Genomic DNA, 27,064 nt, shown 5'->3' on the forward strand with positions numbered 1-27,064 from the left:
GTGCACATGGTATAGTGAGAGCATCTACATTTTTCTTTATTGAAGTAAAATTCTCATAAAATTAACCCTTATAAAAGTGTACACTTCAGTTGCGTTTAGTTATTCACTGTTGAGGTAGCCATCACCTCTATGTAGTTCCAAGACACTTTCATTAGCCCAAAAGGAGACCCTGTACCCATTAAGCAGTCATTCCCCATTCCCTCTTTACTTCAGCCCTTGCTATGGCAACCACTACAGCAGGACCTCAAATAATGCCACTTCATTTAGTGTTGTTTTGTCATAACTCTTGTTCATATTACTTAGCCTGTCGTAAAAATGGTTTCTTTTTATGTCATTTTGCCACAGTTCCAAAAACCAGTGACATTAAGTGAGGTCTTACAATAGTCTGCTCTTTGGCTCTATAGATTCACCCGGATATTTAATATTAATGGAATCATATAGTATGTTGCCTTTTGTGTCTATTTCATTTGGCATATTTTTGAGGTCCATCCACATTGTATCGGTGTTTCATTTTTTTATGGCTGAATAATATTCCATTATATAGATATAGAACATTTTTTATCCATCAGTTGATGGGCATTTGGGTTGTTCCACTTCTTAGCTGTTGTGAATAGTTTTTCTGTGTACATTCATGGACAAATATTTGCTTGAATACCTATTTCCAGTTCTTTTGGTTATATACCTAGGATTGAAATTGCTAGGTCACATGGCATTTGTATGTTTAACTTTGAGGAACTCCCAAACTGCTTTCCTCAGCAGCTTGTACTATTTTACATTCCTGCCAGCAGTGTAGTAAGGTTCCAGTTTTTCCACATCTTTACCAACACTGATGACTTTTAGTTTTTTATCTTATTATGGCCAACCTAATGGATGTAAAGTGGTTTTTCAGTTGTGGTTTTGTTTTTCATGTGCTTGTCGGTAATTTGAATATCTCCTTTGTAAAAATATCTGTTCAAATCCTTTCTTCATTCTTTAATTGAATAATTTGTCTTTTTGTTTTTGAGCACTAGGAGTTATCTATATATACTGGATATTAATCTCTTATCAGATACATGATTTGCAAATATTTCCTCCGTAGGTTGTCATTTCACTCTCTTGATAGTGTACTTTGATCAAAGTTTTCAATTTTGACGTTCAGTTTATTCATTTTCACTTTTGTTCTTTGTGCTTTTGATGTCATATCTAAGAAACTGTTGCCAAATTCAAATCTTTGATCCATTTTAAGTTAATTATTGTGTATGGTGTGAGCTAACGTTCTAACTTAGTTCTTTTATATATGGCTATCCAGTTCTCCCAGTACCATTTGTCTTTCCTTTATTGAATGGTCTTGGCACCCTTGTTGGAAATCAATTGACCATAGATGTATGAGTTTATTTTTGGAATCTAGATTCTGTTCCATTCATTTATATCTCTATAACTTTGAGGTAAGTTTCAAAATTGGGAAATGTAAGTCTTCCAGCTTATGTAGTTACCTTTACTGTAGTTCTTTATCTCTTCATAGGGCTTTGTATTACTATCTAGTGTTCTTTCTTTTCAAACTAAAAAACTCTGTAACATTTCTTAAGGGGCAGATGACTGATGAAAACTCCTTCAACTTTTGTTTATCTGGGAATGTTTTAGTTTCTCCTTTGTTTTCAAGAATAGTTTTGTCAGATATAAAATTCTTGGTTAATGTTTTTTTTTTTCTTTCAGCAATTTAAATGTTATCCCATTGCCTTCTAGCCTCCATGGTTTCTGATATGAAATCAGCTATTAATTTCATTGATGATTCCTTGTATGTGACAAATCACTTCTATTTTCCTGCTTTCAGATTCTCTTTGGCTTTCTACAGTTTGATTATAATGTGTCTTGGTGTGTATCTCTTTAGAGTTTTTCTTGGAGTTCCTTGGGCTTCCTGGACATGTAGATTCCTGTATTTTGTCAAATTTGGGACATTTTCAACCAACATTTCTTCAGATAGTCTTACCTCCCTTTTCTCCTCTTCCTTTGGGACTCCCACATGTTTATGTTAGTGTTTTGATGGTGTCCCACAGATCTCTTATGCTCTGTTAATTTTTCTTCATTCTGTTTTCTTCTCAGAATGGATAGTTTCATTTGATCTATCTATAAGTTTGCTGATTCTTTCTTTAGCCTGCTCAGATCTGCTGTTGAAACCCACTAGTGAATTTTTTTATTTTAGTTACATGTTTCAGCTTCAAAATTATATTTCCTTATAGTAATTTATGTCTATTGATAATCTCTGTTTGTTGAGACATTGTTTTTGTTTCCTTTGGTTCTTGTCTGTCGTTTCCTTTAACTTTCTAAGCATATTTAAGACAGTTGATTTAAAGTGTCTAGTAAGTACAATGTCTGTGCTCTTTCAGGAATAGTTTTTGTTATGTTATTTGTTTGTTCATTCCTCCTTCTCTTTCCATGCCTCATAATTTTTTGTTGAAAATTGGCTTTTTAAGTATGTTTTGAATGGCTATATTTTCTGTTATATGTGGTCCCTGAAGTCCTTGTGTTTTTTTTTTTAGGCTAGTGCTCTCCTAGTGGTTTGACATTTTGAATAATATAATGTAGTAATTATAGAAATCAGAATCCCCTCCCTCTCCAGGGTTTGTTGTTGTTGCTTATTGTGGGCTACAGTTGTCTATTTGTTGGTGACTTTTCTACACTATTTTTTTCAAAGACTGTATTCTTTATCATGTGTGGGAAGTCTCCCTTATCTGAGCAGTTAGCCAGTGGCCTGACAGAAATTTCATTCAATGCCTGGTGCCTAAAAGAAGAAAGAAAGAAAAGTAGCGGAGTGAGGGGGGTGGGGGGTGGGGAGGAACAGAAAATGAAAAAAAGGAATCCTCCAGATCTTTGCAGATTGCATCTCTTTTGAGTCACTCCTTCTATACTTAGCCATTCCATTTTTAGCCTTTACCTCCTTGTTTGCACTGAGCATAAAGATCAAAAAGAAGTTAAAGTTTATTGTCTTCTTAGGTTTTTTTTTCTGAGCATATGTCCTGCCCTGGGTAAGCATGTAGCTTTCTAAATCTGAAGTATACACAGGAACTTTTCAAAGCACTTATTCCCCTCAAGTCTCACTCTCCAGCTTTTCCTCCCAGGCCTTTGGATGTCTGTTGTTTGTCCCATCTGGGTATTGCTGCTGCTGTTGTTTTGCCTCTGGTAGCATCAGCTTGTTTATTTGTCTCTCAGTGTTTTGGGGGGGGAGGCTCCTCCACCAAAACACTTGTCCTAATAGAATTCCGAGATACATGAAACAAAGATTAGCCCCTTGTGTCAGTCTTTTGTGGAAACTTCAGTCAGATTAAAGCAGAAAAACAGAGTACATGTTTGTAGCAATATCCACTTTGCTCCCTCCAGAGCCAGGAACACTAAAACTATGAACTCAGACTATTCTTTTTAAGTCTACTGTCACACCAGTGATGGGGGTGGGGAATAAGGTAAGTTTAAGTATCATAAAAAACTCCTACTGTGTTTAAGTTGTCTTTCTTCTGGTCAAGAATTCGCTTAGTTGCTGTAACCTTTGACTGTCTCTCAGAGTTCTGGTAAGGTTGCTTCAGACAGTTTTTACAAGTACTTCTGTTTCTTTGTTTTGTTTTATTTTGCTTGGTGTTTCAGAAGAGTTTCCCCAGAGTTCCTGCTCTGTCATTTTTGTTGACACAGCTCCAGTACATTTTGAAAAGCAGACTTATTGCATCTTTACTGATGTTCAGTTAAGACTTCTGAGAAGTATGGGTTAGTTCACAAGAAATAAGTGGTAATGATATCAATAATAGCTAATATTCATTACTTAATATGTATTAGGCACTGTTGGAAGCAGTCATTACTTCATTGATCCTCAAAACAACACAGTGATTTCTTGGAATCATTATTATCTAATATATAAGGAAACTGAGTCAGAATGATTTAGCAACTTGCTCAGATTCACATAGTAACTAAACCAAGGAGCCTGGCTCTAGAACCTAAGTTTGTAACTTTGATTTAGATTGCCTTCCACACAGGAAGGCAAACTCTGTAAGTTAAGAGTTAACCAAACTTGGCTCTAAAACTAGGCTCGACACAAAACTGCTATAATGCTAAACAACTGAATACCACTAGAGCATTCTCTGTTGAATATTTCATTTCTAAAGACACATTTTCTATGGAATTTACAGTATGCTGATTATTATTTTTTCTTTTTTACATTTCAGGTCATCAAGAAAATAACAACTTCTGTTCAGTTAACATAAATATTGGGCCAGGTGACTGTGAATGGTTTGTTGTTCCTGAAGGTTACTGGGGTGTTCTGAATGATTTCTGTGAAAAGTACGTTTCCAAACTAAATTTTTTTAAAACATAATTATTTAAAAGTAGTACTTGTAAAGGACAGCTTACTAAGCTGAATGTCCTAATGCATGTAACCAGTTTTCACTTACTATTCAGCAGAAAATTCATTTAAAATGTTCTGATTCCAAACTTATTATTTTGTGTTATTGGGAATACTTTAAGAAAGTGTCTCAAAACCGTTTCATGTAATAGTAATAGTCTTGAAATTACGAGGACAGAAAAATTGAGTCATTTATTAGGCTAATTAAACAGTTGATACATAAATACTTGGTCGTGAAAGATCTGTATTCCAAGAAAATTTGTTTTATTGTAAATAGTTTTAGAAGTAGAAGGAATTCTATAGTTGAGCACCCTTATAGGTTGTTAGTAACTCAAGCTTGACACAGTACTCTTTGCCATATCATCATGATATAAATTCTTTTTCAAACTACTTTGACAACTTTTCCAGTAAAAGAATTTTATAGTAAAATACAATCAACTATTTCAGATTTTGTTTTTTATAATTGAAGAAACTCACGTGGTGGAAGTGTTTCTTTCCTAGAATCTTAGAAATAACCTTCATTTATTTCTTTATCTTATGTTAAAGAGTACCTTGGAATTGTTTTCAATGGTTTAAATTTAGTTATTTGTCTAAATGGAAACTTACTCTCTTAAAAAAAAAAAGTACTCCATTATGTAAGCGTCTGCTATTTTAGTAATAACATCGGAAAATTAGTATAGATAAAAACATAACTTACACATATATTCGTTGTTGATCTCCCACCCCAATAAAGGGGAAAAAAACCCACTAAAGTCATTTACATATGAGAGATTTTGAAAAGAAATTATATACATATTCTACATTCTAACATAGTATTCTTTTTTATTTTGGGTTAAAGAATCTTTTAGATATCTAAGTTTATTAAGAAATGTAAATATAGTTGAAAAATTAATTCAAAATTTCCTTATATATAAGCAAAAGGAAATCACTTTTTATTGTCTTTGTTATTTAACACATAGGTTTAAGAAACTCAAAGATGTAGAATTTTAAAGTTTCAAATGCTCTCATTAAAAAATCTACTTTAATCTGTATTTACTTTTATGGACCAGCTACCTGGTATTGGTATTAGCAGAGAAAGAACAGTGTCATGTAGGAAATCTCCATTGTGCTCCAGAAAATTTTTTATTTCTTAAACCTTGAGATAGTAGTATATTGTTGCAGCTGCAATACAGTGGTTCATGTTCATTATTTCTTAGTAGAAACTGGTTATTTTTAGTATTTAATTTTTTTTTCCTATCTAAATGGAGGAATAACCTGGGAACAAAGATAATTAGAATAGGTTCGTGATGTCTCAAAAGCTTGAACTTGGGATAATAAAAATATCAAGTTAGTATGAAGGGTTAGGTAAAGTCACAGAAATAGCACTTGTTACCTCAGCATTTCAGTATAATTTTTTTTCACAAAGGATTGTTGCTTTTGATATTTACTGATAATTGACTTCTTGAAGTTTGTTTTATGACTTCAAATACTGTCTTATCTTGAAATAACCATTCATTTGAATATATGATAAAAAGGATGCTTATGGTTTTGTAAGCTCGATTTTTTGTTTGTTTGATTTTGGGGGGTTTTTTTGTTGATAATTTGGTGGTCTTGCTTACTTGATCGCTTGCTTGCTTTTGGATAGAAAGTTTTCACCAATTATACGACAGCAATATGAGGGTGAAGTTTAGCTAGGATTTGTTTTTGTAGCCATATTTTGCTTTATAGACAAGTTTTTTCTGGACCATATCTACTTTTTGCCTTATCACAAATAGTAAGCCAGTCTTAGCCCTTGATATTAGGCTACCATTGGAAGTCTTTTCTAGACTTTAAAGTGCAGCCTTAAATTTTTTAAGGAAAAATGTAAGACTAAAATTCCATCTAGATTAAAGATGTATAAGCTTTTTTTTAATAAAGGTCTCGATAAATATTTTAGATTTTGAAGGTCATATGGTCACTGTCACAACTATGTCAGTGCAGTGCATAAGCAGTCATGTGTATAATATGTAAATGAAGGCATGGTTGGTTGTGTTTTAATAAAAAAATTAATTTACAAAAACAGGCAGTAGACTGGATTTGCCAACCCTCGATCTAGACAAAGAATGAAATTTAAACCAATGAAAATAATTTGAAGTTATACCTTATCATATCGTTTAACATGGCGGTGCCTAACCTTTTTGGCATCAGGGACTGGTGCTCCTGTGAGACTGTCATGCCTGATGATCTGAGGTGGAGCTGAGGTGGTGATGCTAGTGCTGGGGAGCAGCTGCAAATATATGAAGCTTTGCTCGCTCGCTCGCCCAACGCTCACCTCCTGCTGTGTGGCCCAGTTCCTAACGGGCCATAGACTGGTACTCATCTGCAGCCCAGGGGTTGGGGACCCCTGCTTTAGCACAAGACACAGAAATAAAGTGAAGGCTATTTCTTAGGTCTTAAGGAGAAAGGAACATTTTCAGCTCTGTAAGTTCTCTAAAATGTGAAATTTAAAGTAGTTAATTGAATTTTGTAAAATTCTTTTGTAGGAAAAGTTGCTATATAGTTTAAATATATTTCATGTTATATCACGATGAAGTAGAATGTTCGGATTTAAAGTAATGTGATCTGTAGAACTTTTCCAAAGTCATGATGGTTATTTGTGGATGTGTATGATTGTTCATTTTTGATGACGTTCTTTTCAACTGCATAGTTTTAGTCATTAAAACTGTACGAGACTGGCATCCTGTCCCCCTTTGCTGCTTAGGAATCAAAATAGCAGTAGAGACCACCTGTTTTTTACTTTCCCTCAGAAAGAAAAGTTCCCAGTACTTTTGCCGTAGTGTTTTTGTTTATGGTTTTAAATAACTTAACGTCACTTTCCATTTACCCTTTAGAGATTTCTGGGTACTACAGGAGAAGGATTCAACCAAAATAGGCTTTAGTGAAGTAAATTAAAAGTTAAAGGATATAAGTATTACTTTAAAAATAGCTTTGGATTTCATTTAGATCTTAAAAATCATCTTAAGGTAGTAGTACTGATCTTTGGATAAGTCATCCAGTACTTAACTGTAATTAATTTCACTCACTTTACATGCAGCAGTTCTTATTGCACAGCAGTTAAGATTCAGTGAAATGAATGAACATATTTTTAAAACTTCTGACATTGTCTTCCAGTCTTATAAGGAGCTTATTAAAGTACTTCATCCATTTGCATTATTTTTTCTTATTTCAGAAATAATTTGAATTTCCTAATGGGTTCTTGGTGGCCCAACCTTGAAGATCTGTATGAAGCGAATGTTCCAGTATATAGGTTTATTCAGCGACCTGGAGATTTGGTCTGGATAAATGCAGGCACTGTTCATTGGGTTCAGGCTATTGGCTGGTGCAACAACATTGCTTGGAATGTTGGTCCACTTACAGGTATTTTAAAGAATATGCTAAAAAAAAGTTTAATTTATAAACGATTTTATCTGATAGGTGTAATTTTTTTTTCTTTTACTATAACTCACTGAAAATTGGAAGAACAGTGTCTCCTTGAGTTAAAATGTCCTTTGTAGTGCAAGAAATTAAATTCCAGTTAACAAATAGAAATCTGAGACTATAGATCTCAGCAAATAACAAATTTATGTCTTTATATACAAGGAAAATGTACATTTGTTTCTAAAGCAATATACATTTATTATTCCTCATGTAATAATCCAAAATGGGTATTTGTGGTCAGTGGGTGGCTTTCCTTCATGCAGTGATTTTGGGCCCCTACCCATGCTCTACCATCCCATAGTGCTCCATTCAACCTGCTTTCAGCTGGCAGAAGAACAAATGCAGTGGAGGGTGTGAGGAAGATATACTTTTAATAATTTTTAGAGTGCTTGGGTTTTGTTTTATAAAGGAAACCCTTTATGGGAGAAAGCAAAGTAGAGTAGTTATTTATTCTTTCACATTTTTCTTTTATCTGGTATCTTATATGAATAGTTCTGTTATGTCAAAATCTGTTCAGAGTATACCTACCATCAGGCAGTAGATACTTAAGATTAAGAATATGGCCTTTGGAGCCAGAAAGACCTGGGTTAGGACCAGGACCTGGTTCTTGCAACTTTGGGCAAGTTATATAACCTCTATGGGCCTCAATTTCTTCATCTGTATAATGGGGATAATAAAATTAATAAAGTGATGCTGAAGATTAAGTGAGATAATGTATAAATATAGCTCAACACAATGCCTGGCACATAGTTACAATAAGCACTCTTTACATGATTGCTTTTACTACCATAATTATCAAAAAACTTAAAAACTCTGTAAGATTTTCAGAATTGGTATTGATGATATCACCTGAGAAGGTGATAATAGTTATCTTCATATTTTTTGGTGCTTTGGGTTGCTTTATAACTGTTTTTTTTTTCCTAGCCTGCCAGTATAAATTGGCAGTGGAACGGTACGAATGGAACAAATTGCAAAGTGTGAAGTCAATAGTACCCATGGTTCATCTTTCCTGGAATATGGCACGAAATATCAAGGTCTCAGATCCAAAGCTTTTTGAAATGATTAAGTAAGTGCTTTCTAAAACTGCTGTAGCCCCTCTCTTTTGGGGGAGTATTAACTATTCAATACTACCCCCGCCCCCCATCCCCCACCCACTCCCAATCCCCCACTTCCTCTGTCCCCCTGTAGAATTCTGTTGACAACAAAACAAAATGGTCCAGAAGTCTAACAAAATGTAATATGAGAATCCACAGGTTAAGTGTATTTTTCCCTTCCAAATAGTCACTACACTATGGTGTAAAGAGGAACAAAGGCACAAATGATTTTAAACCAATAGATTGACAAATCTGTGCTTCCCAACTATTCTCTGAACCAGCTGATTCCTAGGAGAACTTCAGTTGTAATATTGAAAAACTACCCTTAGTATTGGGGAAGGAATGCCATCACAAAATAATTGCTGGTACAGAGAAATTAGCATTTAATATAGGAATTTGACTAAAATGTTAATTTTTTTTATTGTTTTCATTAAATCATCCATCTTATAATTGTCCCTTTTCTTAGTAGCTTTAAAATGTAATACAAGTTATTTGAATACATATATCCTATTAAGGTTCTTGTTGTCACAGTTTCTGTCCTAGCTATTTTGTAAATCTATTTAGTTGTAATATTTTCAAACGATGCTATATAGCAGTGTTTCCCTAACCCGTGTTATCTGCCACTATTACCCTCACCCCCAAAAGATGGGGAATTCTGGTCAAAGAAATACGGGAAATACTGGATTAGATAAAGTTCACGTCTTTTATTTATTTTTTATTTTTTGTAAAATGTTTTAAAAACTAAAGTGTTGGTGAGTTTTATGAATGGGGAGGTTTATAATGTATTGTATTTCCCAAACCTATTTATTTGACCAGTATCTTTTGAAGAATTGATCTCAAAAACTGATATTTGTTTAACCAGTAACATTTGAAAAATTGATCTTAAAAACTCATTTTGGAATACACTGCTTTATACATACTCACTGATAAAATAAATTTGTCTTTATTAAAATAATACTTACATTAAGTATTCTCCTATAGCTATGTTAATTTGGTCAGCACGTGTTGTTTTTAAAATACTGTCTTTTAAAAGTAATCTTGGCTTATTAAAATAATTTGAAACCTAAATTCAAAATTTTATCTGAACAGAAATTGTGTGGCCAAGGTAACATGCCTATGGATTATTTTATGCTGCAGTACTTTATCAGTTGTACTGTTTTATCTAGTTTGGGGCAGAAGTGGTAGGAAGAGGCAAAAGATAACAAAAAACAAATAAATCATAGCAAGTAATGTACAAATCTTTGAAAAAGTTGGGTCTTAGGCACCACATTCTATATATGTAATTGGTAGTGGGGTATAGAGGTTGTCTGTCGATTTATCCTATCGTATCTCAGAATGGTACTTGGCTCTGAATAGCAAGTTCAGGGTTACTTTCGGGGACAAAATTATCTAGCCTCTAAAGATGTTTAGTAATTTGAAGATAGGCACATAAAACAGAGGCTAATTCAGATCACCTGAAAGTAAAGGGATAGTACAGTGTAGAAATCATTTATGGAACAGCTATACAGGCTGAAACTGACTCACATTTTGGATAGGTTAGGATTTTATAGTTGGAAAGGATTTTAAAGGTCATTTAGTCAAAACTCCTACTTAAGGCAATAATCCATTCTGTAGCATTCATATTTTGTGGTCATCTAGCAACTTCTTGAACATTCTCATTACCTCACTATAATTCTTTACAAATCGACCTAAAGTTTTCCTGTCATTTGGCCTCAAATCCCTAAATACATTGGGGATTACGTAGAGTAAATCCCATTCAACAAGTTTTTGAGAACCATCTCTCTGTGGCAAACACTATTCTAGGCACTGATGATAGTTAAGTGGTGTATAAGTTAAAATCCCTGCCCTCAGAGAACTTAATTTCTAGCGGAGCAAGACAGAGAGACCTCCAGACATAAATAAATTGCTAATAAGTAATAGGAATAAGATAAATAATAATATGGAGGTGGGATGGGAGTGTTGCTTTTTCTGAAGAGGTCAGAGAAGATATCTGAGATGAGTTTTGTCCTTGGTAATGAGATGGAGTCAGTCATTCTAAGATCTAGGAATAGAACATGAAACAAGTGATGGCTGAATTGGGAAGAACTTTGGCATGTTTATAGGACAAAAAGGCCAGTGTGACCATAGCAGAAGGAAAGAGGGGTAGCAGTAAACTCAGTGAAATGAACAGGAACCAGATTGGACATGGACTGTTAGGACTTGGTAAGAAGTTTATATAATTAGTTCTGGATGTTTCAAGTTACTATTAGAGGATTTTAAGTAGACAGCAGGTGGTTTCTAATTTAAACTTTTAAGAAAATGCATCTCGTTGCTTTGTAGAGAATGGATTCTGAGGGGCAAGGTTAGAAGTGTGTGGGGACGCATTTAGAAGATAATTGTAACAGGGCACATAAACCTGGACATTTACCTATAGGGTTGAAGAGAGGGATCAAACTAAAGACTGTAGTGGAGCCACACAAGACATGTTTATAGATTGGGTGGTGGGTAAGAGGGAAAAGAGAAAATGCCATTGTCAAAGTCTGTTCTTCCTACCTGGTCTTCATTAATTTAAAAATCTCTTTGTCATCTTTTCCATCTATTCCCTCCATCCTTCTAATTTATCATTATCCCTCTTAATATTTGAAACATTGAGCATTAACATTTGCTTCATCTTTGTTATAAAGTTGCCTTGTTTTGAAATTGGATACACACAATTTGGGTCTTTTCATACCTTCCATATATATTTTTTAACCTAAATGCACTTACAAACTTACCTTACTCCGTTCTTACCCTGCATTACTAAATGTCCAATCATTTGAATTTTGATTGTATTCCTTATTATATTAACACTTTTACTCCCAGCTTGAGTTGTCATGAGATGTGATTAGCAAACTCTTTTTGTCATCACACTGACTGAAAATATTAATCATAAATCCAGACCCCTAGGCCTTGCTTTATAAACTTCCTTTTTATTTTTTTAAATTTTTTTATTTTTTTTTATTATTTATTATTATTTACATGCCTACAGCACCAGGTCTTCCTAGGTGGTCTCCTGTCCAAGTACTAACCAGGCCTGACCCTAGTTAGCTTCCGAGATCAGACATCGGTCTTGTTCGGGGTGGCATAGCCATAGACTATGGACAGTGGCTCTACTGGGGCACGAACCCAGGACCTCTTGCATGTAAAAGCAGGCATGCTAGCTGCTACACTATGGAACCATGTACCATAAACTTCCTTTTTAAAATACAGTCATTCACCTATTGCTAAAAATGTGCTTTTTGCCAGCCAACAATGCTTCCTTTCTTTCATTTGTGCTTTCTTTCACTTAATGAATATTTACTGACTGGATGTAAGGCTCTGAGCTAGGCACTGAAAAGAGGTGTGGGTGTGTGTAGTGTGTATGGTGTATATGTACTTAGTATAAGTCTTGTCTTGAAGTACAGGTTCATGCATATAAATGAATAGATTGAAAGAAATAACAAATGACAGATCCACTGGTTTATTTCTACATTCAGGGAGTCAAGAGATGTCTGTGTATTCTGGGTAGCAGATATGTTGTATAAAATGTGAAGTTGTGGAGGGGTAGGTTGAGAAGAGAGGAATAGCACTTAGAGCCAGCTTAAGACCAAACTCTTGCATCATCAGAAAGGTTTCTCAGTTTATCCATAAAGTGACAGTATACATAACATACCATGTCTCCTTCAGTCCAACATAGTCCCATTTTCCTCTAGTAAGGGAATAAGTTCCTTTTCTTCAGTTGAGCACCAGGAAAACTAATTGGCTTTTGTGGAGAAGCCCTGCTGTACTAACTGCTAAAATCATCTCAGCGTGGTAAGCTTTTTACACTGAGGGGTTCAGAGGAATTCTAACTGCCTAGAGTAACAGCAAATGCATATTTACTCCATTCATCTTCTCTTTCTTCTGCTCTCATTCTCTCCCTACCACCTACTTCCTTTGCCCACCTTCCTACCTTCTCATATTGTATGTTTGCATGAGTTTAAATGTATGTATGACACAACTCTGCTATATGTATGTTGACAACAGTGGGTGGTACCTTCTGGCTTGGGCACAATGTGTGTGATGAGTAGTAGGATGAGATATAGTTGTAAAAGTCTTTAGTGTCATATTGTGTATTGCATGCCATACTTAAGGCTATTCTGTTGGAGAGTTTTGGTGTATTGGAGAGTTTTTAACTAATATGATCTAATTTGGGTTTCATAAAGATCTAGTTTCTAGCAGTTAGATAAGTAGAATAAGCTTATGGATGATAAGAGAGAATTGCAAATCAAAGATAACTTTGAGTTTTCAAGTTTGGGTTATAGGTGATTTAGTAATAATGCTAGTTAATAAATTGAACTTGGTACTTAGCCAAGCACTGAGCAAAGTGCTTCCCAGACTGTATCTTATTTATACCTCTCAGCATCCCAAGTTCACCTACCTTGTTAGAGCCCATATCTGTCTTATGTAAAAGCCACTTGTATGTTCTGTGCCACAGGACTTCATTTGGGGGCAATGGCAAGTTCGAAGAGCCAGTAAAATTGTTGGATAGAGCTGTTTAGCTGAGGCTGTCGGAAATACAGAACTGTAGAGAACAGTGAAAGTCAGAGCTGACTGACTTGGGAGTCTTCTATCTAGTGATTTGTGATTGCTTTGAGAGGAAGAGCAGGAGAGTAGTTGGGGACAGAACTTGCAAGAATATGTCTATTTAAGAAAAGCAAATAAATGAATTAGGTAAAGGTCAAAAGAGCATGGAGAATATACTGTTACAGAAATAGAGAAGGGAGTCTTTTCTCACATGCTGGAGTTTGCTGTAAAGTTGTATCCATCCACATTTTTGCTTTGGTCCTCAAATCTAGTATCCTGCCAGCAAGGGAAGTGGAATTGGTTTGTTCTGGCTTGTACCATTTCGAAGAAATGGTTCTCTTTGGCTATTCCTTCCCTCTGCTTTAAGTCATTTTCTTCATCTCCTGTTCACTCCACTATCCATAGCAGTGTGGCCTTCTACCTTCAATATGTGCATGTCACTTCTCTTGCTGAGGTCACCAGCAACCAGCTATTCTAAACATATTAAGTCACAAATGTAAACTTTCTTTAAAATCCCCATTTGTACCTCAAATCTGAGGCCCACCTATCTTGGCAGCCATTTCTCTCAATGCTGCCTTTAGATGTGTGCTTGAATTTTTTATTTAGTTTTACCCCTCTATTTGGTATTTTAAACTGCCTTTAGTATGAACTACACTTTTTATACCTTCTTTTTTCTCCTCTGAATTATTTTTTAGTAAAGCATTAATTCAGTATACATTGAGCATATGAATTATAGGCTTTTTTTTTTTTTAAATATCAGCTAGATGTAAGAAGTGGAATGGAGAAAATGTGCAAAGATAGTCTTCTTCCTTAACCTTCTCCCTGAATTATTTTTAGTTCTTAAATATTATGAATCTATAATGTGTGATTTTTAGATCTTTAGAGTTAAGTGATAAGTCTACCCAATCGAAAAGAATGTAAGCAAAATTTACCTTGTGCCTTCTCATCCACTCACTGACTCAGTTCTACCTAGTTCTTTTCATTCTTTCATATTTGTTTAATATTTATTATGAACTAAGTTGGTGCTCAGGTATTGTGCTAGGTGACAAAGGATCCAGTCACTTCTCTGGCACTTAAAATAAGTGAGGAAATAGTCAAAACATTCAAATGCATGGTCTTTGCTCTGATGGTGGAAAAATTGGTATGAAAAAAAACACAAGAGAGCACAGTAGAAGGCACTTATGAGAGAGGGGAACATTCAGGAAGGCTTCACAGAAGTAGTCCTATAACTCCACAGTCCCTTATCCTAAATCCCTTAGGTCAAATGTATTTTGGTATTCAGAATTCTTTGGATTTAAGTAAGGTAATACAGTGCATTTATAATATATATTACCTTCCCAGCAGGGTCTATGGCAGTACTCTGGAGTCAAACACATTAATGTTTCTGCATTGAAACTGTCACCCTGATGAGCTAAGTGAAAACTATAAAAAGTCCCAGGTCAAGTTTCAATACTAAATGAATTTATGAAAAATTTTGTGAGATTAAAATAGATTATGAACCTGTATTTATACTCAGTGATTTAATAATGGGAAATGGAGTTATCTCCTGATGTCACCTGCTCTCATCCCTTTTTATCATTTTGAGAATAAATTACCTGTAGTTAAACAAGTTAACATCACTTTTTTTTCCTTTGCGCTTTCAAGTTCAGGTCTTTTAGAGCCTTGCAATTCCATAATGTCCTTTAAGTCGTTTAGTAAATCTCTTTCAATTTTTACATCGTAGCTATTTTACTAAAATGCACTAATCTTCATACTCTACTTCACATTCTCCCAGATACCTCCTACATGAGCATGAGTCAAAGAATATTCATTATCTTGATTACTTCTTTCATAATGCAGTGAACTTGACTTGAAAAGTTCAGAGCCTAACTCCTTAGGAAAATTTTAGTGGAAACTCAGTGCATAATTTCTCGTTTGATTTCCTTTAACTGTTTAAATGAACAGAAGCTTTTACACATACCCTATATATTACAAGCAAACAGTTTCTCCTTCTTTAGACCAAACTTCTAAGTGTCTCTCAGGGTTAAGCCCTACCGGTTAGCTGTTGAGTTTTCTGAACCATTAGCTATTTTTAAAGAAGAGCAGTGCCCACACAGAGAAACGAATCAAGGAAGACTGTAAGTATAAAGCTACTAATCTCTTCCTTTAATTCATTGAACTGTGACAGTTTTTCCATGTTATATCTTATTCTCCTTTAAAATATTTAAAATTTGCATATAACACATTGCTACATGCCCCCCTCAAACTCATTTATACTTTTTCCTCCAGTGTTTTATTTTGAAATTTTTTAAATCTACAAAAAATGTTGAATAGTCAATGAATACCTATATAACCTTATATGGAATCATCAGATAAAGTTTTTGCCATACTTAACCACCTCTATATACACAGCATGTGCACACATTTTTTTTGGCTTAGTCATATGAAACATTAGGACATGTCATCCCAGATACTTCAATGTGCATCTCTTAAGAATAAGGATATTATCATATGACCACAGTACCATATACTATACATTAGAAATGTGAAATTCAACAGTAATCAGCTAATACACAGTCTACATTTAAATTTCCCTCAACTACCCCAAAATGTCTTTTTTTTAGCTCTTACTCCGCACCCCACCACCCCCGATCCAGATTGAGTAAAGGTTCATATTGATTTCAGTATGTAGTATTATATTTTCAGTCTCTTTTAAATCTTTGAGGGTCTTTTTCATGATTTATTATTTTTTTTTCAAAGAAGGCATACTTTTGTGTTATACAGAGTTCCATATTCTAGATTTATTTTCTCATAGTTCTATTTGGGTTATTTCAAAAGAAATAATGATGTTTACCTTTGGTAAACCCCTGTCCCATTCCGGTATATATTATGTCATAGATATTTCCTGAGTGAATGAAGTTTTACCAAATAGTCATTTTAAAACTTCACATTAAGGGTAGGGAGATTATTGTTACTTTTTATCCGTCTTCATCATAGTATACAGTGTTTATCCTTTGATCTTAATTTTAAGCTAGATCATTGAGAGCTAAGAGAAACCCTCATTCTTTGCAAATTCATTATTCCAATTTTCAGATATTTGAGATAGATTGCTTGGGCACTATATTTTCTCCCTATATAGTGCCAAGGATGTTTTTTAGTTCATTTTCCTAAGACTTATACATTCATTATGTTTTAGCATTGAAGTAGTCCTTTTAATAGGACCCTTGAAAGAAATCAAATGATAATACAGCAAGTGAGCTCTGGATACTATTGGTACTGATTAGATTTTCCTGTAGATAACAGGCTTTCAGAATAAATAGATCTTTTAGATGCAGTTGAATGGTTTAATCACAATAGTAGATAAGGCCAACTCCAATAAATATGGTATAAATTGTTATAATCCTTTTGGTTGGACTATTAGCACATTAATTTGATAGTATGTTATTGATATATTGGAAATTCTGATTTCTTCACAGCTACTTTGTTAGTTCCACTTAAATCACCATGATAATAAGTAGTTCAGTTCATTTTTAAAATGTCAAATACAGTATGCCAGAGAGCCCATTTTTCTCAGAAAAATTCATTAGGAAGTCTTAGATTTAGGAGGAGCATATCAGATAGTAGTATACTGAGGAGTAGAAACTTAATTTTTTGTCATATCATTTTGTCTTTCTTTCGACCATCTTGTAGTTTTTATATTTCAGTTTTTAAAAGTATCATCTTATATACACAATATTAATACTTTGTGTACTTTCTCTGTGCTTTTTGTGTATGTGTGATTGCTGTGTTTCTGTTATTTGCCTTTTTAATTTTTCTAGGTCTTAGATTCTGTGCTATTTAATATCCCAGTGAAATGTTACAGGCACAGCAATATTATGTAGTTATTTGGAGTCCATTCTGCCTTCACTTCTTAGTTTCTCTGTCTGTTGACTGGGCCAATCTCTAAAACTATTAGTCTCTGTTTCCTTTTCTGAAAAATGAGGCTCATAATTGTATCTTTCTAATGAAAAATATTAGACATTGTTTTCAACTTTGTCATTTATGAAGTAAGAGGTTTGCACTGGTTTTTACTTGCCTAATCATAAGAATCACTCAAGAGTCTGATTAAAATAGATTTCTAGGCTGTTTCTAACAAGTAAATTTAAAGCTCTGTGAGAAGAACCCTGAGAATCTCTTTCACAATGTCCTGGATTAATCCTGTGATCTGGCAAGTTCAGACACTTGTAGACTAGATCTTTTTCAGAACTAACAATATTTTTGTTTCCTTTTTTTTTTTTTTTCCCACACATACTATAGATTGTTACCCTGTATACATATTATACACTTTATCACAAGCACAGAGGTGTTGAATATAAATGAAAGCAAACTTAAATATTAACTTCCTTTTCTCCCTGATTCCCGTTTTTAAATGGATAAATGAGGTGTTCTACAGCTCTGGTCATAGCCAGTTGGCCTAATAATTGAATAAGAGGGTATAGTCATGAAGAGCAGTCCATAGTTAGCATAAATCCTAATGCTGTTGTCCTAGGGAGACTCCTAATACACTCTTGAGTTAAATATACAATTATTGGTGACAGCACTGAGCAAACAAAATCTAAAAATTCTAAAACTCTGCTTTCTCATGGTTAACATAAATTTGCTTTCATGCGTGTTTTTTCCATCGGAGAGTTTAAAATTCTTAAGATACTCATTTTATCATTGACTGAGACCTTGATTTTCAGCCATGGGGTTGATTTAAATGAAACTGTTAGATGTCATACATTTAGACACTCAACTGTTGTCCTAGGGAATGCAAGTCTGGAGTAACAGGTGGCAAGGCAAGTGTGTTAAGAGGGCTCATGTGTTGGCTTACTTTCCTTGCATGGCTCTTTCAGTAAGGGGGGTTATACAAGGCAAGGCACCTCTTGGTATACTTTAATTTATACACCATCTACTACTTAATGGCTGAGATTATTACTATAAAGACTTTAAAAGTGACATATCAAGTTAACCCATGCTTCATCTGTCTCCACACTCATGTTTGGAAACTTTGGCAGTTTAGTCAAGTTGCTCCCAGAATGGCAGAGAAATCCCCAGTGTGGTCTTAACTTCATCCTAATATAATATTACTATGGCTTCATTCCTTTATACTCCTGCCCCAGAAACCTCATACCAAGATTGAATCTTTCTAATATTGTATCTTGTAAGAATAGTTGTTTGTTTCCTAAGTAACCCCCATACTACCTTTACTTATGACATTCCTTCTGCCTGGAAGGTGTCTTCCTCTCACCTCTCCTTTCTACTCACATGTAAATTGACAACTTCTTTATGTAAACTGTTTTTTCTGCCTCCCCTCACCTGAAGGTGAGCTCTCCCTCTCTTTAGCATCCATGGCATACTATGCCTATTTATCTTTGCCTAGTGTATTGATTTATGATCATTTGTCATCATCGTCTTCAGTTTTCTTATTCTGATAATTCAAGAATATTTTCATTTCTATCCCATACATGAAGTCATTATCTAAAATTTCATCTTTCTTTAGGATTCATTTTTGCAGATTAGTTTTGGGGCAGATTAGATTCTACTGTGTAACCTCAAATACACTAAGCCCTCAGTCAGCCTTTGCTTGGTTTTATTCTAAGCCAGAGCTGTCTTTAATATTCTCTGCCTTTTTGTGGTAGTCTTTTCACCCAAACAGCTAAAAACAGGGTTCGGGTGCTAAAACCACATGATCCTTAAAAGTCAAAGAATTCTCTGCTTCTCTATCTCCTGAAGTCATTTCTGACCCTGTTCCTAAAATGCATTTATTAAAAACAGTATATCTTCTATATTTTTACACTTTTTGCTAGTGATTTATTATGTTGTTTTTAACAAATTGAATTCTTAATTGCTGTAAGGCAAAATTATTAAAACTTAGCAAAACTAAAATGAAGAGGAAATGACAACCCTAATTTTGTTTGACTTATTTTTTAGCTCTTCAGAATACTCAAATGTTATCTTCATATAAAATCAAATCTGGGATTAATCAAAACAGAACAGATTACTGTTAAGTCAAGTCTTGAATATTATCTCTGTGTCTTCCCTAGGATCCTTTCTCTAAATCGCTTTATTTTTTATTTATTTTTCCCTACCCTTCAATTAAATGAGATCTTTTCTTTAGGACCTGTTCATTTCTGTGTACTCCGGGACAGGCTGTCTCTCTCAATTCTCCTATTCCAACTGCTACCTTTTGAAAATGGGAAGAAACAATTTTAATGTTAAAAACAAGGAAGACACCACAATTTGGTTATTCATGTCAGATCAGATTAATAGAGCTGTTAGTTTTCTAAGATTCCAGTATCCAGTACCACACTGAATAAAAATTCTGGAGCCATGATTTCAGACACAGAATACTCATGGCTTAGTATTTAATAGCAACACTAGCTCTAACCTTTTATTATTTGCAGGAAAGTAGTATATTGTCTTATTCTAGATGAAACTAGCAAATTATCAATTATAAACTGCCAATGTAGTCAGTAGCATTGGAGATGAAAGTTCATTCACTGAGTAAAGAGTGGAATAATCCATAGAACCAAGCCTCTGTGTTTGAAGGGAGGGAGGGGAAAACTGCTGACTGAATCTAATCTTCAAAAGACAACAGGGAATGGGTAAGAAGATGTGGAAGAGAATGCAATATGAAGATAGTGAGGAAAAGTTTGAGATTTTCTGCTTTTACAAAACCCTAACCCAACTACTTAAAAAATAGCTTTATGACATCAGACAAATTTAGCCTCTCTGAGCATTAGTTTCATTTGTAAGATGGACGTAATAGTGCTTCCTGCATAGGTTATTAAGAGGCCTAAGTGGCATAATATGTGTGAAGTACCCAGTACCATGCCTCCCTCTTTTCTGGTCCTTATTTTTTATTTATTTTTATTGTATTGTTTCATTATTTTGTTTGTTTTTTGTTTTCCCACATGGGAGCATAGTGGAATCTGCCAGTCTTCCAGAGGTATCTTCAGAGTTGTAGGCATTATTTTCCTATGAAAGAGACCTTATTATGAAGCCTGTTTGGAAAACTTGTTCAGTAAGATCAGTGCCTTCAGAGGTGAATTGTATGGGACATGGGAAGGGAAAAGTGGGAAGACCAGGTACTGTTCAAGAATCAATAGCATAAGTCTGAATTATATTCTCTTTCTTTTTGCCATGATCTAAATTTTTACTGCTACCTCACCTGGCACACCACAAACACGTTCGTACTCACAAACACACGGGAGTGGAGGATGGGGATTGCTTTCTTAGCTTTGACTTGCAGCCATAGTCTAAAGCATTATTTCTAAATAAGTTAAATGCACAAGACTTGCCAAAACCAAACTGAGAAATTCTGAGTACGATATTTAATGCATTTTCCTTAAAACTATAAAGTTGATACCATTTTATGTTTGTTAGATAAGTTAACAAATATTACATATATTTTTAGTCATCTTCTTTACCCTGGCTTAATTTACATGGATTCTGATAAGTAACAAACTTTAACCTAATAACTTATAAAATAGCAAGGAAATAAATTTAAAGAAATTAAATATGCTATTATCATACTTTAAATTTTAGTTTTTCAATAATCAGATATTTATTGAGCACCTACTATATGCCAGGCACTGTCGTAGGCAGTGAGTATAGACAGCATGAATAAAACAGACAAGACCTTTGCTTTCAAATAACACTCAGTTGCTAAACCCATTTCCTTTTCTTTAGGATATTTTCATTGTCTTCGAATTTTAAAGCAAAAAGTGCCTTAAGAGATCATCTAGTCCAACCTCTTTGTTCAAATGGAGAACCTGAGCCACTGTGATTCACAGGAGAGTAAAAGAATTTAGCAAACAGTTCCAAGTAATGACAGCAAACTATAGGAAAATTAGCACAAATTGTGAGAATTTACTATATTATTAGCATCATAAGTATGAGTTTAGAAAAGATACAGATTTTAAGAAGAGTTCAGTTGTGTTAATATAAGTGAACGATTCCCCTATATTATCTTCAAATTAAAGTACTGGAATTAAATGTCTTTTTTCCTTCTTTGGTGCTGTTGTGAAACCAATTTGGTATTGTGTAGTGACTAAATCCATAAATGGTTTTCTGCTAATAGACTCAAACGTTTTGAAAGCAGCTGTACAGATGATGCTGTTTTATGAGTGTCTAGCTAGTGTTGATAGAAATAATGTGGCTTTCTGTCTTGCTAGAATCATAGCAGTTCAGATCTGGAATTCATACCTGTTATTTTAAGGATGAGGACATTGACTCCTAAAGAGGTTAATTGACTTGCCCAGATTAAGAGCCAAAATTAACAGCTTATATTTAAGCAAAGAATCAGGTTTTGTATATTAGATCATTATATTTTTATATTTAGGTAAAAAATTATTCTCAACTTTAACTGATCTAATATTATCATTATCAGACCTGCTAAGCATTAACTTTGTTTTTTAAATCTGAGAATATCTGAGAAATTGACAAAAGAAAAATGAAGTCACAGATATTAGAACTGAATCTCTTGGCATTATTTCTAATGCTATATCTTTTATGCTAAAAATATTCAAGAGTCAAAAAAAAATATTCAATATTCAGTTGTTGGTCACAAATAATTTTTCCCCCCCTAAATAGGTATTGTCTTCTAAGAACCCTGAAGCAATGCCAGACACTGAGGGAAGCTCTCATAGCTGCAGGAAAAGAGATTATATGGCATGGGAGGACAAAAGAAGAACCAGCGCATTACTGTAGCATTTGTGAAGTAAGTAACTGTTCTTATCCACCATTGTTTTATAAAGCCTCTTACCTCTCCACTTTTGGCTTCTGTTTAGTTATTTTTTTTAAATGTATTTATACTTTTACATAATGCATTTTACTGAAATTGACATTGTGTTCAATCTTGTTTTCTTGTTTCTTAGATATTAAAATTTAATCTAATGATACACTACTTTAGTAACTATGACATAACTCTAAAAGTATCTACTACAGTTATTTATCTGGTAGACATTTAACAGATAATAATTATCAAGAAGTTTGGTCTTGGGATTTAAACTGGGAACAGTCCAGAAGCAGGCAGATGCCAATAAACTGGATATAGTTCAGTATAGCTCCAGGCAGATCAATGTTGAATCCTCTTTGGTACAATTCACAATATATTGGTCAATCATCTCCTGAGGCCAAGGCTTGTAAGAGATGCAGAAATAAAGATGTGGTACCTGTTCTGAAGGAGTTTCCATTCTATTCAGAAGACAAATTATAAACTAATTATAATGTACATGAGATTTATGAATGCAAAGTCGGTCTTACTGTTATGATAACAGTGGGTGTGGCGGGGGATGACCTAATTTTCCTTTCTAGACTTGGCATAAGAGTTCACAAAAATGTTAACATTTGAGTCCATTTTTAAGGATAAGTATGACTTCAGTGGGCTAAAAATTGATGAGAATTGGAGGTAGAATGAATGTTATGAGCTATAAGAACAATATGGGAAATGGAATGGCCTATTCGTAAAAGGGCAATTAGCCCGATATGGCTGGAACATAGACTATGCAAATTATACTTAGAAGTCTAGGTGGAAGGAATCTAGCAGAGCATCTTGAATGACTTTTAAGAGATTTTATATTTATTTTGAGGTCATCGAAGCCATCAAAAGTTTTTGAGCAGGCAACCAACTTCGCTATATGTTTCAAAGAGAGAAGTGATTGGAGAGGATGGAGATAGGAAGCCATTGCAGTGTTCTTAATTAAGAGTTGTTACCTTAAGGCCTGGACCAGAACTTGGCAATAGGAATATTAAAGAAGGAGAGGAATTCTAAAATAGTTAGAAGGTAAAATCCACAAGACAACTCCTTAAATGGCAGAAGTGAGGGACAGGTTGAAGAATGCTCACAAATTTTATAGATCAGATCATGATGTTCATTTTGTTGCCTATTGTTACTAATGGAAAGCATAGCGAACTCTGGGAGTTCGATTGACATAACTGTTCAAAGAAGACATGAACTCATGAATAAATTCAAGGATATGCTAAAGCCAGAGACATTAAATGAACCATTCTAAACCTTGAAATTTTCTAATTCTGATACTGACTTTTATTTGAAATGATTGAATCCATTGGCTATTTTAATGTTATATAACCTGGCCAAAGTAAGTCATTGGGAGATCAGATGGAGTCTAATTAGATGTTATATATCTCACGAAGATGAATGTATAAGCTTTCCAGTATTTGAGAATGATTCCTATCCTGCAATGTTATTCCTTATTCTGCCTGAACCTTATCAACTTATCATCATTCTTTCTGTATAAGATACAGGTATTTTTTCTAAAATCACACTACACTGCACTCCTGAGTATACTTTTTGTTTGTACTCAGATTCCTTAACATGAGGCTTATAGCTATACACTTACTGTCACTTACCTGTCAGTTTCCTCATCTGTAAAACAGATTGTATTAACTCAACAAGTATTTTGAGGTTTGGCTAAGTACTCAGCACTATGATATGCCACGGAAGTGAGAAGATATGTAAAACAGTCTAGTCTTCATCTTTGAGGTGCTCAGTCTGTAGAGGAAGACAAATATCCATACTCAGTGTCCTATCATGAGTACTATCATAGAGAAGGAAAGGAAAATGATGATTACTTTTCCTCTGATTGTATACTAACATTTTGGATTTAAAACAAAAATAGCTTGTCCTTTATTAAATTTTTGAATTAGGTTTTTTCCAGTGGTTGTAATGAGTATGTCATTCTGTGAGGTCATTCCCCTCAGTATGCATTACTACCCTTGTCTTTGGGTTTGGTGCAAAATAAACTTGGTCTATTAAAGATTCTCAAATACAGCTATATTTGTCTTGGTGCCTCCTCTTAACCAAAGAACTATCCACAATTCCATGTAAAGTAGACTTCTTTGAGTATGTTAAAGCAGTACAATAGATAAATACTACTGTCACTATTGAATACTTTTTCTCTTGTATAAAATAGGTGGAGGTTTTTGATCTGCTTTTTGTCACTAATGAGAGCATTTCTCAAAAGACCTACATTGTGCATTGCCAAGATTGTGCACGAAAAACAAGCAGAAACCTGGAAAATTTTGTGGTGCTAGAACAGTACAAGATGGAGGACCTGATGCAAGTCTATGACCAATTTACATTAGTAAGTGAAATTAACATGTGAGTATGTAGTTAGCTTGATAGAGAAGCAGCAGTTTGTTCTGCCACTTGATAAATAGGAGGTAATGAAATACTTAAATTTCCTTTGACTTGTTAGTTATTGCATGAAGAAATATTCATATATCCCCCTCAAATTCACTTCCAAGTATTTATTCCTGTGAGGTTGGCATATTTCCTTTTCACTTTTCTTCCTGGGTGAGACCAGCCTAAATAGTATCACAATAATTACATTTTAAAATTATGAACACTATCATATTCTTTATGTCATTTGATCTTAGTTGATAAAATATTTGTGTATACAGGTTATTAGTGTCCACAAAATAAATCAGTAAATGTGCTTTTAAGTATACTTATGCTTTTAGAGCTAGTGGTATTTATTTAAAATTTTGTCCTTGCCAGAAGTATTAATCTCTTGGGAATATTTGATGGAGCTTAATTTCCTGATATGTTATACAATCCTATGAAATTCAAATATACTTATAAATTGCACAGTTTTTTAAATTTTAAACAGCAGATGCTTAGGAGGAAGCATTTTACTCTAGCGCATCACTAGTTTCATGAATAGACACAGACATAATTCATGAATTGTTGATTTCTTCCAGTATGTTTATCTTACATATGTTATCAGAAACTGAAATTTAGCTCCTGATATTTTCTCTTGAATGGTCTTCATGATTGCTTGAAGAATAAGAAAGTTATGGGGAATGTGTTAAATAAAATGTATTATCTAGTTGAGAAAGGTTCTGAAATCAATCACTAATGAAATTATAATTGATTTGTTAAATTATTTCCCACAAGCCCATTTTTTTAAAAAGCAGTCTAAACAAATGGTCAACTTAATAACATTCTTGACTTTTGACGTTCTTGAGCTTTTGACCATTTGGTGAAGAAGTGCAGAAAAATGTGAGTAAACTGAGTAAGGTGATGGTCTCAGAATTTTAGGAAAATTGGTCAGGTGGGAGGCAGTAAGGGGAGTTGTTCTTTGACATCGTGTAGCAGACGGTTGACTTTTTCTTGAACTGTTATTTCTTCTACCTTCATTAGCAGACTTTTTTTAACCTTGAGCTTGGGAACACTATTAACAATTTGTATACCAAAATAACATACTATATACTTTTATTTTCAGGCTCCTCCATTACCATCCTCATCTTGATATTGTTCCGTGGACATTAAATGAGATCTTTTCTGCTATTCAGGAAGTAACCCAGTTCTGCACCACTGTTTTTGTAGCTATCTCGTAAGGCTGCTGGCTGAAAACTGTGTCTATGCAACCTTCCAAGTGCGGAGTGTCAACCAGCTGGACAGGGGAGAGCACTGCTCTTACTCCAGGACTCTCATAAAGCTGATCAGCTGTACTTCAGAAAAAATAATAATTTCCATGTTTTGTATATATCTGACAAAACTGGCAACATCATACAGACTACTGACTTGAAAACAACCTCTTTTATATTTCTCTATTTCTGGGCTGATGAATTGGTTTTCATCTACCTTTCCCCCTTCAGAATTTTCCTTGGAAAAAAATACTAGCCTAACTGGTCATTTCTTTGTAAGGTGTAGTTAGCAATTTTAAGGCTTTCTTTGATCAACTTTTTTTTAATGTGAAAAGTTAGGTAAGGAACTTTTTTACTGCTTTTATGTTTTTCTGTCTTGTTTTGAAACCATGGAGGTTATTACACTTTTGGTTCCTAAATAAAATGTTTAAAAAATTAACAGCCAAGTCACAAAGATAATGGATTGCACATAGACTAAGGAATAAACTTCAGATTTGTGATTTTTGTTTCTAATCTTGATGTAAATTTACACTATTTATAAATACATATTTATTGCTTGAAAATATTTGTGAATGGAATGCTGTTATTTTTTCCAGATTTACCTGCCATTGAAATTTTAAGGAGTTCTGTAATTTCAAACACTACTCCTATTACATTTTCTATGTGTAAATAAAACTGCTTAGCATTGTACAGAAACTTTTATTAAAATTGTTTAATGTTTAAAGAGTTTTCTATTGTTTGAGTTTTAAAAAGACTTTATGTACAGTGCCCAGTTTTTGTTCATTTTTCAAATCTGATTATATATATTTTATATATACTTATGTATGTATATATAATATATATAGAAATCTGGATATATATGTATAAAGATTTAGAACTTAAAATTTTCTTGTTTTAAGTTTCACATCTATGGTAGAATTTTGAGGTGTCTACTGTAAAGTATTGCTTACAAAAGTATGATTATTTTTAAAGAAATATATATGGTATGTATCTTCAAGACCTAAAATGTCAGACTGGTTTATTGTTAAGTTGCAATTACTGCAATGACAGACCAATAAACATTTGCTGCCAAAATGTAGTATAATAATAGAGAACAAATAGTGGTTGAACTTATAATTTTAAAGGGAATGTTATATGGGCTTAACAAATCCTGTACTTCACTTAGTAGCGTTTTATATGGACAAAAGATCCAGATGAAGGACTCTATTTTAGGATG

The 27,064-nt window shown here is 34.0% G+C and overlaps 1 protein-coding gene across 13 annotated transcripts in view; it reads left to right on the forward strand.

The window, feature by feature from the left end:
* The window catches only part of KDM6A (lysine demethylase 6A), a 193,351-nt gene extending 166,504 nt beyond the window's left edge, over positions 1 to 26,847 (forward strand). For 10 of the 13 annotated variants that reach the window (XM_011380038.2, XM_011380029.2, XM_011380034.2 and 7 more), the window contains 6 exons: positions 4,185 to 4,299; positions 7,548 to 7,735; positions 8,720 to 8,861; positions 22,048 to 22,174; positions 24,390 to 24,560; positions 25,704 to 26,572. In XM_011380038.2, coding sequence (XP_011378340.1) covers positions 4,185 to 4,299; positions 7,548 to 7,735; positions 8,720 to 8,861; positions 22,048 to 22,174; positions 24,390 to 24,560; positions 25,704 to 25,730 — 770 coding nt within the window. In that variant the 3' untranslated portion in view covers positions 25,731 to 26,572. Of the gene's footprint in view, positions 1 to 4,184; positions 4,300 to 7,547; positions 7,736 to 8,719; positions 8,862 to 22,047; positions 22,175 to 24,389; positions 24,561 to 25,703 lie in introns of all 13 variants that reach the window. The other 3 variants (XM_011380028.2, XM_011380032.2, XM_011380031.2) reach the window with 1 other exon arrangement.
* The last annotated feature ends 217 nt before the right edge of the window (positions 26,848 to 27,064 follow it).

This window comes from Pteropus vampyrus, unplaced genomic scaffold, assembly GCF_000151845.1.
Source record: "Pteropus vampyrus isolate Shadow unplaced genomic scaffold, Pvam_2.0 Scaffold387, whole genome shotgun sequence".
NCBI lineage: Eukaryota > Metazoa > Chordata > Mammalia > Chiroptera > Pteropodidae > Pteropus > Pteropus vampyrus.